The 18319-nt window shown below is 38.3% G+C and overlaps 1 protein-coding gene across 1 annotated transcript; it reads right to left on the bottom strand.

Moving 5' to 3' along the window:
- Window positions 1-2666: 2666 nt before the first annotated feature.
- Window positions 2667-18061, bottom strand: taf10 (TAF10 RNA polymerase II, TATA box binding protein (TBP)-associated factor). The gene is made up of 5 exons (XM_041799431.1): window positions 17658-18061; window positions 17199-17356; window positions 5406-5470; window positions 3135-3249; window positions 2667-2988 (listed from the first exon to the last, which is right to left on the bottom strand). Exons 1-5 carry the CDS (start codon window positions 17788-17790, stop codon window positions 2899-2901), a joined length of 561 nt encoding a protein of 186 aa, XP_041655365.1. The 5' UTR covers window positions 17791-18061; the 3' UTR covers window positions 2667-2898.
- Between the last annotated feature and the right edge of the window lie 258 nt (window positions 18062-18319).

Raw genomic sequence — 18319 nt, 5'->3', positions numbered from 1 at the left:
CTGCAAATGGGTACACAAATCCACAAATTTGTGTACAGATCTGCAAATCCGTGTAAAGAGTTGCAAATGTGTGCAAAGATTTGCAAAGTTGTACAAAGATCCACAAATGTGTGCACTGATCTGCAAATATGTAGACCAATTTGTAATTGTGGACTTAGTTCATTTTGGTTCAGAATCTGCCTCTCAATGGGCTGTCATACACACGTGACTTTTCCAGCACTTGTACTGCACACGATTTGTAATCACATTTATATTTATATAAATAACAGGGGAAGAGAAAGATTGTCGGTCTGGCACAGAGCTGAATGGCACCGACCAATGTTGACAATTAAATGACTTCACTCCGCCCATGGTGTATGTGTTGATTAAGTGGCTGTGTGACAGAATCGTGGATTATCAATCACGTAGCCCAAGGTTCGATTCTTGCAATGTTCTGAAATTTTTTTTTTTTTTTATTACCTGGCCAGGAAACATATAGGACTTGAAAATTTGTTTCAATGTGTGATCAAAATGACCAACCTAAAGAAATATTCATTTCAGTCCATTACAGTTCGCACTAAACAGTCATTTTAATATTTTGATTATTTGCTCTGACATCATTACGATAGTTCCGTCAGCTGCCATTAAAATAGAAAATTGCTCTGCAGTCCCGTGAGCAAAGGAATCCCAAAATAAAAACATAATCGATAGCTAAAGTTCTGCTGTGGCTACCAGAAAAACTCTGAAATTAGAGAGCTCAGAGTAACCTTGCTCTGCCCAATGTGGTGCTGATCCTGCACCTGCAGCACAAACGTCGCCAGCATGATGACTCTTTGTCCACTGGTGAAGACTCCCTCTACCTGTCATCTACTCTCGCCCGCGCAAGCGCGGATTCTGGCTGGATGCCGATTCACTGAAAGCATCCAGCATAACAAACACTGCGTATATTTCCTGGCCTGAGTGATTGAATTCACGTGCAGTGTATAGAGTTACCAGCACAAAACAAACCGGTAGTAAGAAATAAATTTTTAGAACATTGCAAGAATTGAATCCTGGTCTACATGATTGATAGGCCGCAATTCTGCCTCCTAGTCACTTGATCAACATCCACCATGGGCGGAGTAATGTGATTTAAATGTCAACATTAGTCGATGCAATTTAGCTCCATGCAAAACTGACAATCTTTCTCTTCCCCTGTTATTTATATAAATATAAATGTTACAGACCACTACATCGATCTTATTGCTAACATCACCCGGCTCATACAGCATTATAATGGGGATTTCTGTTAAATACAACACAATGAACCTCTGTTTTGTAGAGATGGCAATTCAACCACTGCTGTGATACAATTTTGGAGATAAGGAAGTCATTATTTTATTCACTCTTTCAATGAAAATATGAATAATAACAATAGCAGTGTAATACAGTAATATTTCTCCTTTCACATTGATGTTATACAGAGCCATTACTAAGTCTTAACCACCATCTCCTGTGTGATGAGAAAGGCAGCCTTGCCTGTGAGCCTGCGCTCAGGGCAACAGACCCAGCCTTTACGCTTACAAATCTAAGTACACGCTTACGGATCACATGAAAAAGTAAGCAGTTTTCTTCAAAAATGGAAGCTCATAGTGACCAAAGTCTAGACTTAAAGAGGAATCAAAATAAAAAACAAAATTTCTCCATACCACTTGTATGTATTAATTGGATTAATTGACATGTGCCGTGACATGGTAATTCGTGATAGATCAAACTAAGGCATTCTTCAAAAATTAAAGGTTTATATTTTAGTTTTCTGTACAAAACTATGCCGTTTTCTTGAATCTGTAATGTATAGAGAAGATACAACATTTTTAAGACTTAATCACATCTAAATTGTTAGTACAAACCGAACTGCAAAGTAAAACCCAAACAGTTATTATATCTATGATGATCTTTGAGAAGAATACAACTTAGAACAAAATGTACCTTCATCATGAAGACTCCCTTAAAAACCAAACATTTCTTCCACATGAGCCACAGGAGGACACAACAGTTCGAAGGGTCACTCCACAAAATGGACAAAACATATTCTAGTGACAAAGTGAAGCATAAATTAAGGCTTAAATCTGATGTCAAATAACTAGTAATTAAACTGTCACTGACCCTCTCACGCAGCTTTAATATTACCCATGACAGTTAGTTAGCATAGCATATTTAGGTCTGCAGCAAACCTGACATTGACAGGCAGAAAAAAAAAACTCCAAATACTTTGAAAAGTACAATATTGATGATTTATGACAGTCAGAAAGTGACATTGATTACGGCTACAAAACAATAGCTGACTTTTACTTACTTTTCCAACTTTGTTCATTCAAAACTTCTGCAACTTTCCGCCTAAGTCACTTGGTCTATCAGCAACAGGAGTCCCCAGTAACCCCGACCAATTATACAGTCAGAGTCCCTGTCACTTCCATTGTCATTGGTCACTTCCGTTGTTGCTTTAAGTTGTTGTGTTGTGGCGTTGTATTTTTTGTGGCATTTTGCAATTTTGTTGTGGCTTTATGTTGTGTTCTGGCTTAATGTTGTTGTGTTGTGGCGTTTGCATTTGTTGTGGCATTTGCAATTGTTATGACCTTTCTCGGCCACCGTAGTATACACAAGGCACTTGGAAATTTTATTTCAATGATATAAATCACAGATATCAATATTTTTGGCTAGAGTTTTATTTTCATAAAACTTAAATTTACAGTTCAATACAATGCAAGATGACTCCACAAAAAATGATTCCAAATTTACTACAAAGATTCATCAAAGCGGTACTAAAGCATTATAATAAACAAAAAAAACTTCAACCAAAAGGTGCCAACAGACTAGAAGGTCAGCAGTGTAATAATTCTAGCAAAAGTCAAAAGAAAATAAAAATTAGTAGTTACATTTTTATGTAAAGTAATAAGGTTTCTTGACATTGACACCATATTCTGAGAGGGCAGGAGCCAGGTCTTCCATAGTCAGTGTATACTTCTTATCCTATACACAGAAAAGATATAAAATAGAATACTATTAAAGTCAAAGTCAAATGATGACTATTATCGTCATGATTTTTTTGCAAATTACACAAATTCACAAAGCCACATTTAATGGTAATCCAGTTAAAGCACATCAAAAATGCTAACCTTTGTCTTACTCCTGGAGCTTCCAGAGGCAGTGCCCTTCATTTTACAGTATTGGAGCGCATCATTGGCAATGTCTGAGATAAACTTCTGAGAGGCAAGAGAAATCAGACGGATTCTACAGAAAAAAGAAAATAATAATTTCAACATAGCACATTTTTTTCCTTTCTTTTCATTGCAACACCAAAAACTTTGTGTAACAAACAAGTACACATGATAGACAAACCATGAAAAAGTACAGACGAAGTAGACAGGCCAGTTGATTTTACAGACTAGTTGACCAGTTGGTGTAAGTTATTTAATTGTGTGAGGGTGTGTGTGAGGGTGTGTGTATGTGTGTGTGTATGTGATTTCCACTGAGCCCCAAGCTTGACCCAAAAAAAAAAAAGTTGCAGATAGTCAGGCCGCAAAATAAACAGATAGAATTAAACCAAACTAATGCCGAGAGCAAGGCCTTCATGCCCTATCTATTAAAGCCTCCAAGGTAGATACAGTAGCAATCACGATACCACTAAGGAGACAAATAAATTAACTAATAACTTAATTGTTACATAATGTCCAAAGTCAGTTCTAAAGAGGAGTGCAGACCATACCGTCTCCTAAGGCAGCCAGACTCAGTTCAGGCACCACTAGGGTTCATCAGATTTTGGTAGTGCAGTTATTCAAGCAAGTTAGTAAAACAAGTTTTTCAGCTATACCTCAAGAGATAGTTTTTTGCCCTGAGGGTTGTTTAATATGCCAAAAACCATAAGAGATTGGACCTTGTCTCTTGACAAACAGCCCCCAGACCCTGAGGAGGGAACCTATTCATCAGAAAGAGCCATGGCCAATCATGTGAATTCTTTTCCTCTTAAAAAGGGCTTGAATTGGGCTTGGGGACAAGCCAACATTGAGGGACAGCCCCCAGACCCTGCGGAGGGAGCCTGTCCACCCAAGCATGGATCAGCCTGTCAAAATTGTTTAGTTTATATTTTACTATTGCCCTTGTGAGTTAATTTGGACTTGCTCTTTTCCATGACATCCCTCTAAAAGAAAGCATTATTAGGGGCTTACTGCCAGGGAGACAATGTGATCTACAACTACTGCCACCGCTTAATAATAATAATAATAATAATAATAGTAATAATAATAATAATAATGATAATTGTGGTGATAAGAAGGAGAAGAAGAAGAATTACAGTGATAGTAGTAATAATAATAATAATGCTCTTCATAGCTGTTATCATAATAATCATAGAACTAGCTTATGATTAACAATTTTCAAGGGTTGGGGGGCTGTATCCAAAAAGTTGTCAGAGGAAATAGAAGAGAGTATAAGGAGAAGGAAAGAAAGATAAATGTACATGTTATATGTGGTTGTGGTAAAGCAAATAATAGTATTTATGTGTGTGTGTGTGTGTGTGTGAGACAGAGAGAGGGATAGGCACAGTATTGCATAATAGACATCATCAAAATTACCAAAATTTATGGATGAGTAATAATAGAGAGAGCAGTAATATATCTTAATAGTTATAATAATACTACTAAAAGAGAATATAATACCAATAATATCATTAACCATAGTAGTAACGGCCACAACAATGATAAAAATAATAGCAATTTAAACAAAAACAAACAAACAAACAAAAGATACAACAGTAATGGTGGTGGTGGTGGTAACAATAATAACAACCAAAATAATAATAATAGTAATAATAATAATTAATAAATAATTATAATGCCTTGACCTCCTGGTCATACTGAACAGTGGTTGGAACAACTTTATATTATAAATTTCAGTCAGATACTTGGAACATACCTATATGCATAAAACAAATAATACATAATAATAATAATATTAATAATAATACAAAATAACAATAATAATAATAAATAAAAATAGATAAATAAATTGTTTAAAAAAAAACTATCATAATATATTTGTGTTTGTGGATGCATGTGTAAAAGTTATTCAACATAGCACTTAAAGAAAATCAGTTCTAGAACTATTACAGACTTTAAATTTTACATCAACAAACTTCACTGTGATTTATTTTTGTCGTAGAGTTCCATGGGGGATCAGGAAGACCAATATATACTGATGCTTGAGTGTAAGCTAATATCAACACGTTCAAGGTGATCTGATCATATGTGGAAAGCTTAACACACAGCTGTTTTCATTTGGCCAGTTCATGCGTTTACCAGTGTGTTTCCAGTGACCCCCTGTGATCAGATCACCCAGGATAGACAAATGATATCAGGTGTAAAATGCCTGAAGCACTTAGTAGTACTTACATCCTTGGATCAGAAGCCTCAAAGCCAGCACGATTGAGGTAGTACCCAGTAACTGCATCAGGAATCTGGGGGGGGTGGGGGGGTGGGGGGGGACAACAACATAAAAGGGTGTTTTCATTACTGTAACTCGATAAAAATTTCAATTTCAGCTGAAATTGCATGGGGATGCTAAGAGCTGAATTGTGGAAGAACTGCTAAAAAATTGCTGAAAAAGCAGAAAATTTGCTCAAAATGGCATAGAAAATTCCAGAAAAAAAACACAAAATAGCTAAACAGCATTAAATAGTTAAAATAGCATATAATTGCTGAAAGTAGCCTAAAAAAGTAAAAATAGCTTGTAAAGAGCTGAAAGTAGCCTAAAAATAGCTGAAAATAGCAAACAGTTAGCTGAACATACCATAAAATTGGTGAAAATAGCATAAAAATAGCTGAAAGTAGTCTAAAAAGGTGAAATTAGCCCAGAAATAGCTGAGAGTAGCCTAAAAATAGCTGAAAATAGCAAAAAAAAAAGCTTAAAGTAGCATAAAATAGCTCAAAGTAGCATAAGAATAGCTCAAAGTAGGCTAAAATAACTGAAAATAGCATAAGAATACCTGAAAAGTGCCTAAAAATAGCTAACAGAAGCTTAAAATTGCTCTAAGTAGCTTAAATATAGCTGAAAGTAGCATAAGAATAGCTCAAAGTAGCAAAAGAATCGCTCAAAGTAGCCTAAAATAGCTGAAAGTAGCATAAAATAGCTAAAAGTAGCCTGTAAATAGCTGACAGTAGACTAAAAGCGATCTAAGAAGCCTACAAATAACATAAAGTAGCATAAGAATAACTCAAAGTAGTCTAAGAATAGCGGAAAGAAGCAAAAGAATGACTCAGAGTAGCCTAAAATAGCTGACAATAGCATAAGAATACCTAAAGTAGCCCAAAAATATCTGAAAGTAGCATAAGAATAGCTCAAAGTAGGCTTTAAAATGAAATGGGTTCAAAAGTAGCAAAAGGTGGTATTTAATGGCAAAAGGTAGCTTAACTGGGTGAAAAGTGTCAAAAATGGGATAAAGTGGCAAAAATGGGCAAAAAAGAGGAAGCAAGTGGTATTTAATTGCAAAAGGTAGCTTCAATGGGTGAGAAATGGCATCAAAAATGGTGAAAAGGAGCAGCTATTGGAGCTATGTGGAGCTACATGTGTGTGATAGTTAAGGGAAAATGACATTCAATGGCTAAAAAAGGGAAAAATGTAGCTGAAAGTAGACTAAAATATTTCAAAATAGCTGAAAGTAGCATAAAAATAGCTGAAAATAGCATGAAAATAGCTGAAAGTAGCATAAGAATATCTCAAAGTAGCCAAAAAATAGCTGAAAGTAGCATAAAAATAGATGAAAATAGCATAAGATTAGTTCAAAGTAGCTTAAAATATCTCAAAGTAGCATACGAATAGATCAAAGTAGGCTAAAATAGCTGAAAATAGCATAAGACAAGCTCAAAGTAGCCTAAAAAATAGATGAAAACAGCATAAAAATAGCTAAAAGTAGCCTGAAGATAGCTAACAGAAGCTTAAAATTGCTCTAAGTAGATTAAAACATAGCTGAAAGTAGCATAAGAATAGCTCAAAGTAGTCTAAGAATAGCTCAAAGTAGCAAAAAAATCGCTCAAAGTAGCCTAAAATAGCTGAAAGTAGCATAAAATTAGCTAAAAGTAGCCTGTAAATAGCTGACAGCAGACTGAAGGTGCTCTAAGAAGCCTACAATTCACTTAAAGTAGCATAACAATAGTTCAAAGTAGTCCAAGAATAGCTTAAAGAAACAAAAGAATCACTCAGAGTAGCCTAATATAGCTAAAAAACAGCATAAGAATACCTGAAAGTAACCGAAATTCACCTAAAGTAGCATAAGGATAGCTCAAAGAAGCCCAAGAATAGCTCAGAGTAGCCTAAAAATAGCTGAAAATAGCATAAGAATAGCTCAAAGTATCCTAAAAATATCAGAAAATAGCATAAGACAAGCTGAAAGTAGCCTAAAAATATCTGAAAGTAGCATAAGAATAGCTCAAAGTAGCTTAAAATAGCTGAAAATAGCATAACAATAGCTCAAAGTAGCCTAAAATAGCTGAAAATAGCATAAGAATAGCTCAAAGTAGCCTTTAAAATGAAATGGGTTCAAAAGTAGAAAAAGGTGGTATTCAATGGCAAAAGGTAGCTTAACTGGGTGAAAAGTGGGTGATGGGTGAGAAATGGCATCAAAAATGGTGAAAAGGAGCAACTATGGGAGCTATGTGGAGCTACAGGTATGTGATAGTTAAGGGGAGTTAATCTATGTGTCTGTGTAGGGCTCCAAGGTTGCTATGGTGATCAAAGCCTGCATGACATCATTGTTAATTAACAGCTGAGATCAAAGCAAATTAAAAACACCTGTGAAAGTTTCTGTTAAAACTGCTCAGAAAACTGAGTTAAGTGGCCAGTACATGCACTCAAACAAAGTCAATTTAAGCTGTTGTTGTGAAAGCTAGCAGAAAACCAAAGGTTACGTGAGAATGAGCAGAAGTTCACGAATACGGTGATATGTTTTTTTATGTGTGGGAAGCAAAAAATCATGCTTCAATTGTTAGTTAAAAAATAGGGTTCTGAAAGCTACCAGTCGGGGATCTGTGTCCAAAATTGTATTACTGCAGATGGAAGTGTAGCTACGTTTTGCTGTTAAAATTATTTCTCTGGAGCCAATATTTTTCTCAGGAGTGCAGTTTGTTCCGAAGGGTTGCCTCTAGTTCTTAAGAGTCTATTCTCACTCTAGCGGTGATGTCATCACTCTAAGTCCCACTCTAAAACGTCTGAGAGAGCCAAAATCTTGATAAAGTTTGATCAGCAAAAAGCATAATAGTTGAAAAAGTATAACTAATATAAAATAGTATTATAGCTTGCAAAACTCTGCACAAGAAGCTGAAGAGTATGATAGTAAAATAGTGAAAATAGCCCAAGGAGTGCCAAAGTTATGAGTAGTGGAAAAAAGTGCAGATTTGTGAAAATTTTGCCATCTGTTTAACATTGTTAAACAAAGTTAAACATTTTAAAAATCATAAAAGTTAGAAATGAGAAAAGCACACGAATGGCAGAGAAACGGGATTTTTTAAAGTTTAAACGGTGTCGATACAACGAAGTATGAAGGAGTAGATAGCCGGCGCGGAGGAAGTTTAATAATAATATAGTCAAAATGGCCGACGTGGATATCAATAGTGTGGATGCTTACTCAGCATCCCCACTAATTAATCAAAACCACAAACCTTCAATAAAAATGCTAAAGGCATATGAGGAATATTATTACGTTTTCTCATTTTGTGATAGGCCAAATGAACAACCTTTAACCACTGGTTTGAATGTTTGCAATTGATTAATAAACTTCTGCAAATGAGGCAGATGTGTGTAGCTGGTGCTCCAATCTGTGACTGCAGTATGTTTTTTTTCCATGCTATATTCAATCACAGGCCACTTGCTCAGGTCTGCTATCTCCGTTTGCAATGTGCATATTATGTAACTTGACAATGCAGAAACCAAGTGTCTCCAGCAAAATCATAATTACCAAAGGTCAAGCCATTGAAGCTAATGCTAGCACTGATAGGAGCTGTCCAGGCATTTCCTTCACCGAGCTGGTCAAACCCTGTAAAGAAATTTCTGAGTCCATCCAAAGGGGCATTAATGAACGCTTTGATGCTTTCAAGTAGGGATGCACAATAATTATCAGTACCGACAAATTATCGGCCGATATTGCATATTTTTTTACATATTTTTTTTTCCCCGATAATTAAATTTTAACCGATAAAATCAACCAATAATAATGGCGCTCGTTTGCTTCTTTTCGACACTTCACATTCTGAAACATTAGGTGGCAGTGCGTCTTCCACTGTTAAACACAGAGAAGAAGACCAGCTCTGCCCGCACAGCTGCAACAAGCTTGTGAACGATTCATCGTGGCATCACCAGTTTGGATGTTTTTCAGCGTTTCAGAGGAGGATAACACGATGGCAGTCTGCAAAAAATGCTCTGCAAAGATTTTGAGAAGAGGAAAAAAGACCACAACTTTCAATACAACGAATCTTATAAGTCACATCAAGATTCGTCATCACAACAACGGACTATTAAAGGAATACGAGGCAGCAATCAATCATCTGGGAGTCTCATCTGTTTACTTTAGAATTATACAGTCTAATTGCTGATGGTATGAAAGATTTTCTAAATCCTTCTGTCCTGCAGCGCAGGGATAGGAGCAGTCCACCACCGTTGTTTCTTTGCTCATTGAGGGAGATATGAAGTGGATGATCCATGTTTCTCAGAATGGCCTCCACCTTGCTCAGTGCGTGTCTCTCCACCTCATCCTCCAATGAGTTCAATCTGATTCCGACCACAGAGCCAGCTTTTTTAACCAGTTTGTTCAGACGCCTTGCACCCTTGTGTTTTACACTGCCTCCCCAGCAGACTGCAGCATACAACAGAACACTTGCCACCACAGACTGATAAAACATCTGCAGCATCTTACTGCAGATGTCTATTGATCGGAGTCTTCTGAGGCAAAAGAGGCGGCTCTGCCCCTTTTTGTAGATGAAGTCTATGTATTTAGACCAGTCCAACTTATTTTCCAGGTGTACACCTAAATACTTATACCATGTCACCACCTCGATGTCCACGCCACAAGTGTTCACTGGCTGAAGAGGGTAGGGGTGGGTAAAAATATCGATTAATCGATGCATCGCAATGTTTCCTCCCCAAATTCAATATCGATCCAGCAAATCCTCTGAATCGATTCACCTCCTGGCCAGTGGGTGTCGCTGATTCGCGTTGTATGGACGGAGGCTGCACTCAACCAAACAACAACTAACCATAACCATGTTATGTGGGGTTTATCACAATTTCCAAGAGGACAGAAATATTATTTACACCTAAGGAACCTAAGTTTAGCCACAGACCACGGTGCACTTAACATTTTAACACATCTCTTACCCTGTGTACAAGACAATGTTTTCAGGTGAAAACGCAAGACTTTTGTAGTGTTTTGGCTGAAATGAGAATGGCATTTCGGCACCTGAAAACAGAACAATTTGGAAACGGGCTCCAGAGTGGAAGTTCTTCAAAACACCCCCGTCTCCGTGTAAACAGGGAAAACGACACTGTTTGAAAACGCACATGCACATTATGCAGTCAGCTGTCAAGTATAAGTGTTGCAGCACTCTGAAGCGAGCCGTGGCAGCTCGGGTCTGTTGTAGTTTACTGTGATTCATCTTGTCAAGTCACAGACGGCTGGATTTAGAAAAGGGGACACATTATTCTCGTTTAGAGGGCTATCAGTGCCCGTTTCTTTAGATAAAGTCATGCTAGTAATTTTGGAAATGACTACTTTTACCTTTTTTTATCGATCATCATCATAATCACCGTCATCATCATCATTGTAGTGAGGCAGAGAAATATGAACTGACATCATCACACGACGCATCCACCGCTGATGAATTTGTACGTGTTGATGACTCAGTATGCATAAGTATTGTGTTTTTTAGGCTGTAAAATAGCAACAGATTTATACAATATCTGATCTGACATGATTTATACGATATCTGACGATATCTGATCTGACATCTCTCTCTCTCTCTCTCTCAGAGAGAGAGAGAGAGAGAGCGGTTCATAGCGGAGAATTATTGCTCACAGCATATAATCTGGAGCCTGATCAGAGTTCCAGGCACTTCTGCTGAATAAAACCCTGACTTTTTAACTCGTATGAGCCCCTACAGTCATTCCTCTGCGTGTCAGTATACTATCTGAACCCCCCTTGCATTCCTTGATGCGTCATGAACTGTATTATTTCTATGCGTAATTCTGGATGCCTGCTGCACCAAACAAGCTCTCATGTCAAAGAACAGCCTGTGTCCAGAGCAGGATTAAAATGTTCAGTTAAAAGTTTTTTTCCACTGTAACGAGAGCAATTTTAACCCTCTGATGAGAGGTGTAGACAAAAACACCTAAGGATTAATAAATGATGTTCCGTTCAAATGTCAGCGATCAAGATCACATTTTCACTTCTTGTTGACATGATATAGAATTAGAGGTAAATTAATTCAGTGGATGATAGTTTGGCGTTATAATTTTATAATAAGAGGTTAAATCAGCCGTGAGATTAACCCTGGCACACACTTGTTCGCGTATTTGGCACTCTCCTTTACGCACGGAGGATGAAAGGTGTGTGTTATCCTGTGAGCTGCTGTTTATGACTCAATCAAGGGCAGAAGCTTTATTTCACAAATTAAAAAAACCTCTCACCGTCATTAATGCCTGACTTTGCCAGAAAATGGGTAGAAATGTGGACTGGACTGGGATCCTGCTGTCTCTAGCATGCGGCTGTGTATGCTCTCTGCGCTCTCATGCAGCTTCCTTTTGTTGTTACTTCACGCTACATCACATTCCCGTGCTCCATTCTTGTGCTCCTTCATTTGCGGCAATCGTCAAGTGCCAGCAACAAGGCGCATTGCTCCCACAGGGTATGGGGGTTTTACAACACTCACAGTTTCACAGAAACAGAGGGGGATCCTCCTCGTTCGTTTCCAGAGCTTGCCGTTACTTTGGCAGTAAAACCAAATGAGCATGAGGCATGAGCCCTGAAAATTTTGAATGCAGTTCCAAAAAATGAACAAATCACTGGATTGTCAGTTTCACAGCTCCTCTTTCTGCTCTGCTTGGCTCAGTTGCTCTCTCTCTCTTTCTCTTTTGCATTCTTGCAGCCTCACTCCCTCTCCCTCTTGTTCACGCTCACTCCACAGGAGAAAAATGACTGAGTGGCTGAAAGCATTAACTGTTTTCAGATTGTTGCAATCATCAGTGTGGAAGATAGAGGAGAAAATACAGAGATACAGATGTGTACAAGTTTGTTTCATTATTATCTTCAATGCTTTGATAGCTCCTCTCAGTTTGTTTTTTTTAACCTGTATCTATGGATAAACAGACAGATACAAAAAGTACTTTCCTGCAAAACAAGCACCTTCAGTAACTTATATTTCATGCATGTGACACGAATGACCCCTCAAATGAAAGCAGACACTCCTCAGATTCCAGCAGTATCTCTTTTGTCATTCTAGGTCCAAAACTCACTGAGAAAACAGCAGACAAACAGACTAAGCAAAAATCCCATTTGCCAATCAAAACAACATATTTCATCCTAACATTGATGTTTTTATTAATTGACGGTAGTCCCAGTCAAATAAATCCACTTGTAAGTGATACTCTAATGTCTTCACAACATTTTGACCCTGTCCAAGTCCCTGTGCCTGCACATTCACAGTATCAGGCACAGGAACAATAATGTGGTCTTTGCTGCCATCTAGTGTTTCACTGAATGTATTGACCTGTACTCGAAGCAGCCTGAAGCTGTCAAAGATTAATATGATGACAAGACTGACACACGGGATTCAGAATTGTCTCTGCATACATGGAACACTTGATCACAGTCTAAAAGATCATGTGTAAAAATTCTTTATAATAAACCTAATTGTTTTATATCCAGACTGTAGCTCCCTCTAAATTATTTATTTTTGACGATATTTCTTCCATTCCTATAGTTACCCCCACTTTCTTTCTTTTTCATGACCTTTAATATTTTGTCATGGCGATAGATGGGTAAAATAAACAGATATAGATGCATAAAATACAGAGGCAAAGATGTGTACAAGTTTGTTTCTTTATTTTATTACCCAGTGCTTTTATATCTCATCTCAATTTGGGAATTTACCTTATATACATGGATAAATAGACAGAAGAAAACTGTAATGTGTTGTTTGCTGTTTGGACCCTGTCCTTAATTGTGTTGCAATACTGTATATCATCAAAAGGTGGCAGCAAAGCCTTAATTTTGTTTCCATTAAGAGAGGACCGAGTTTTGAACATTTTAACATGAAAAATGACAAAAATAGACTTGCTCTTGTTTTACAATTTGGGTCCAAGAGGCTTCTTAAAAGGTCCTGTGATGACAGATATGCTTAAGCATTTTCAAATGCCTAGGTTAAATGCACTGCGTGGGATGATTTTTTAAAAATACTGTAGGGGGGCCAGTGAGCCAATAGTCCATGCCCACCCAAAACACAAAGGGCAGTCATCTGGGCTTCCCACTGTGAATTTTTGGGCCAGGTTTCAAGACTCCACAAGTTTTCTAAGCCTAGGATAATTCTACTTCCTGTTCCATGGCAAAGAAAAATTCACCATGGCCACGCCCCTTTTATTAATGAAAAATTTCCAATGAAATTTTCAACTATGGTATGTCTTCTTACAATATCCTTAACATGAAGGTGTTTGGATGAATTCCTCATGAGGAATTTTGAAAAGGTCCAAGAGGCTTTTTTGTAGAACTTAAAATGATGTATAAGCTCAAGATTTTTCAAAATCCTAGGTTAAACCTGCTGCAGGGGCTGAATTTTCAAAAAATTGTAGGGGACGCCACTGAGCCAAAAAGCCACGCCCACCCAACACTCATCCTATCAATCATCTTGTTTTGCTACTGAGTATTTTTCTGCAAAGATTTATGGCGTTACTAATTATATAAGCACTAGATAATTCTACTTCCTGTTACATGGTGAATGAAACATTCTCATGGCCGCACCATTTTAGGTAAGGACTCTTGACCTTCAAATCTGAGTAATAACAACCTTGAGGGATGTGCCTGTGCTAATTTCAGCAGGATTTGGCTAATCTTGTAATAAACGGAAATTTTTTAGTGAGCACCATGATGAAGCATTTCAATTTAAGGGGCCGCCATGGCCACGCCTTTCGTCTAATGAGAAAACCCCAAATAACTTTTGACCTAAGACATCTCTTCTTGCTCTACACCAAAGATCAAGTAGTTTGGATGAACACCCTAGGACGAGTTCGTTCAAATACAGCCCCTAAAATATGCCTCGTTTTACCAAAAAATTCAAAATGGACAACTTCCTCTTTGACTTACGATATGGTGCCAAGAGGATTTTTTGTAAGTCCTGACATGACGCAACTGCCCACACTTACTCGAAAATCTTAGGTCAAACCAGCTGAGGGGGCTGAACTTTTGAAATGTTGTAGGGGGCGCCATTGAGCCAATAGGCCATGCCCACCTCTGAACATGACATCAATTATCTCAGCATGCTCATGAGAATGATTTTGCCAAGTTTTATTGCTCTACCTATGTCACAAGCCCCTGAGAACTCTACTTCCTGTTTCATCCAATTAAGCTAGTGGACTTCTTGTTGAGATTTCGGCATGGGACCAAATAGCTTTTTTGTAGGTCTGATGATGACCTGATATGAACACCGAAATTCATAAGCCTGGGTTAAACCAGCTGGGGTGGCTGAATTTTTGAAATGTTGTAGGGGGCGCCATTGAGCCAACAGGCCACATCTACCTACAAAATGAACATCAATCATTTTGGAATGCCAATGAGATTTTTTTTAGCAAGTTTCATTGCTCTAGGTGTCTTATAACCATTTGAAAAATCTACTTCCTCTGTCATAGCGAATAAAAAATTGCCATGGCCACGCCCTTTAACATAGACATTTGACCATTGTATATGTGTAAGGCCAACTACTTGGGAACAGCCTGAGTGAATTTTCAGAATGATCTGCCCAACCATGTAGGTTCTGCGAAGTGAAATTCAGGAGTAGTGACTTTCTGTTGCCAGAGGGTGGCGCTGTAAGATTTTTCAAAATTTCCAGCATGGATGTGTTCTGGCCCGAACTGTTATCAAGCACATGAAATCTGTCACAGATATGACCATGTATACTAGTGTTATGACTGTTTAAACATTTTTGGCGTAACAAAATGGCGACTCTTGACTTTGTCACCCTGCCGAGGCCACGCCCTCTGACAAAAAGTCAATGTTATTTTTCACAAAGCTAAATGCACTTCTTTAGTCCATCCTGACACAAATTTGAAGCAGATATCTTGGATAGTTTTTAAACTGTAGCTTTCACCATAAACCGTGACATTTCATGTCACCACTAGGTGGCGCTTTGATCTGTAGAGAATCTGACCATATGAATGAGTGGAGGCCATCACTGCCAATATACCTGAGCAATATGAGTCCAATCAGACAATGCAAGGCTGAGTTATAAACTACTTCCTATTTACCAGAATCTTATGCAAATTTGAGAGCTCGCCACGGCCACACCTTTCGACTAATGAGAAAACCCCGAATAACTTTTCATCAGCCATGTCTCATGTAGCTCTGTGCCAATGTACAAGTCAATCGGATGAAATCTCTTGGATGAGTTCGTTCAGTTATGACCCCTAGAAAAGGCCAAAAACAGCCCCTTTTTTGCATATTTATTCAAAATGGCGGATTTCCTGTTGGAGATAGAGTGCCGGCCCAAGAGGCTTTTTTGTAGATCTCCCCAAGCCGCACCTGCACAGAAAATTTGATGAATCTACGACAAAGTCAAAGAAGGGGGCTTTAACTATGAAAACTGTTAGGGGGCGCTATTTTTGCAATTCTGAATTTCAATGTTGGAGACCCAAAAAATATAGAAATTTTTGCAAGACTGGATGTACATGCAAAGTTTCCTGCGAATTCAGAAATGTTAAGGGCCTCAAAATGCCATGTAATGACAGCAAATGATATGTTGAATAATCCTAGCAGATACAATTAGGTCCTCGCACCACTCGGCGCTTGGTCAGATTGGAAAATGCATGGCTGAGTTACAAACAACTTCCTTTTTTTCAAAAAATATGCAAATTTGAGGGCTTGCCACGGCAACACCTTTCGACTAATGAGAAAACCCTGCATAACTTTTCATCAGCCATGTCTCACCCATCTCTGTGCCAAAGTACAAGTCGATCGGATGAAATCCCTCAGAGGAGTTAATCCAGATATGACCCCTGGAATAGGGCAAAAAAACAAATTTTCGCTAATTTATTCAAATGGCGTTAACATTGCTCATCACTGATCTACACACAGAAGGAAGATTTAGCGTGTTTTTTAAACTAACGATACCGTGGATCGCATTACAGCCAGCAGTGCACTTAAATACTTTGACTTTAGAGAGGAGCACACAGCAGGGCCAGCGCTATGCCAGGGAACCAGGCCATCATTTTAAAACCTGCACTCATTACATGGCATCTTCTTATAGCGATAATTGAAGCAATACCGGGGCTATTTTTCAACACCCCGGTATACAGTATTACCGTCCATTCCTAGTGGATGTACATATTTGCTATAAGGTAAATACAGCTGTAGTAGACACCGCACTTCCACCGCAGTAATGGCGGCCACTCAAGATGGCGCCGCCCACAAAATCACAATACCCAACTGCAGCCGCGGGTACCATACAAACCACGCCCCATACAAAACACACTCCCTACAACATGCCCACTTGTGCTATTTGCTTAGTTAAAGGTTAACTAAGATTAGTTTAGGTAGGCCTTAATTAGCTTTAGGTTAGGTTTAGCATTTTAACTTCCACTGGTTAGATTTAGGGGTAGCTTATTGGGGTATGTGTATTTTTTAATTAATTAGCTTCCTGGGGTTAGGTGTAGCATTTAAATTCCACTGGTTAGGGTTAGAATTAATCTATTGTATGGATTGATGGGGCGTGTTTTGTATGGAGCATGGTTTGTAGCGGCTGCAGCCAGACCCTTCTCCAAAATCAGACGTAAGATTGGTCTATATCAGAAGTTAACTAATGGAATTTCCAGAGCCAATCAGAATCCAGTATTCACAAAGACCATGGTATAGCCATGGTTTACGGTGTTTGTAGCCGTTTGTTTTTTGTTATTCCTGTTCTTCCCGACAATGCAGTGTACATTAGGCAGTAACTTACTGTAGGGGTGTACTCTTCCAACTGCATGAGGAAATCTGCCAGGGGAGTGGTAGATACAGCAGGTTTTACGTCTCCATTAGTGATACCACCAGGAACATAGACGCCGTTAGAGACTGTTGTGTCAGCTGAAGGTGTCCCCAACGCCGTTGAAACAGAAGCTGTAATAAAATAGAGACAGCTTAATATGTTATAAATAAATTAAAGTTTGTTTTAGTGCTGAGTTCAGCAAATTGTAAGATACAAGGCTACCACGTATGCAGTATTTTTGCACTAACGTGTAACTGAGGTTGTACGAAGCCCAAACAATGCATCATAAGTGTTGCAAAGAAACGGAGGTACAAATATGATTCAGAAAAATCCATCAAAGGCAAAACAATAATCGAGGATACACCTGCCATCTTAGCTCAAATGTTTTTCAGAACAAGACCAACGACACAAACAAAAGTCGCTAAACGTTACCATTACTCGTGACAGGAGGGATGCTGCTGACGTTAGTTGTTGCATTATCATTCGCGATACAATTACTCATTGTTGAAGAAGTAGTACACGATGCCCCAGTTGAGACACTCTGGCTAACGTTGTCAATATTCATACTGAGTGAATGTTAGCCTACGTGCTAACCTCGGCTAGCGAGCAAAGAGAATTGTAAAACAAGCCTAAAAGCGCGATTCTGTGACCTATAGGCGATTTCCGAATCTTTGACAAAACACAGTGTTGTGAAATACATCTACTTTGACAACTCGGGGAACTAGGAATCACACAATCTTTTGCTGGCTAATATCGAGGAAACAGTTGTAGAAAGCTAAGCTCACGCCGAGAAGCTAAATGTGTCTTCCTCTTCTTCTTTTTACAATTTCCGGCAGTTTAGACGCATCTTGGCGTATTACTGCCATCCATCGGTGAACGATATTATATCATTCCTATACATTCTTCTTCTAATGATTTTCCGGCAGGCTGTACACTAGAAAGCGTAATGCTGCCCTCCACAGGTTAGATTAGTCCATCCAGTTTAGATTTTCTGATATAGTCCAGATGACCGGAGAAAAAGAATTATCGCTTTCCCAATTAGGTGAAAGTCCGCGTCAGAAGAAAATAAAGATTTGAAAGAGAAGGAAGAAAAC

The sequence above is a fragment of the Cheilinus undulatus genome, linkage group 11 (genome assembly GCF_018320785.1).
Source record: "Cheilinus undulatus linkage group 11, ASM1832078v1, whole genome shotgun sequence".
NCBI lineage: Eukaryota > Metazoa > Chordata > Actinopteri > Labriformes > Labridae > Cheilinus > Cheilinus undulatus.
The sequence above is the reverse complement of the archived record's forward strand: the minus strand, read 5'-3'. Positions and strand labels throughout refer to the sequence as shown.

What these genes read in the sequence shown, in the direction of transcription:
- taf10 (XM_041799431.1), bottom strand. Translation starts at nt 17,790, where the DNA reads ATGAATATTGACAACGTTAGCCAGAGTGTCTCAACTGGGGCATCGTGT. An exon ending in TGGAAGAGTACACCCCTACA is followed by an intron (nt 5,471 to 17,198) that starts GTAAGTTACTGC and finishes CACCCCCCCCAG; the next exon opens with ATTCCTGATGCAGTTACTGG. An exon ending in GAGGCTTCTGATCCAAGGAT is followed by an intron (nt 3,250 to 5,405) that starts GTAAGTACTACT and finishes TTTTTTCTGTAG; the next exon opens with AATCCGTCTGATTTCTCTTG.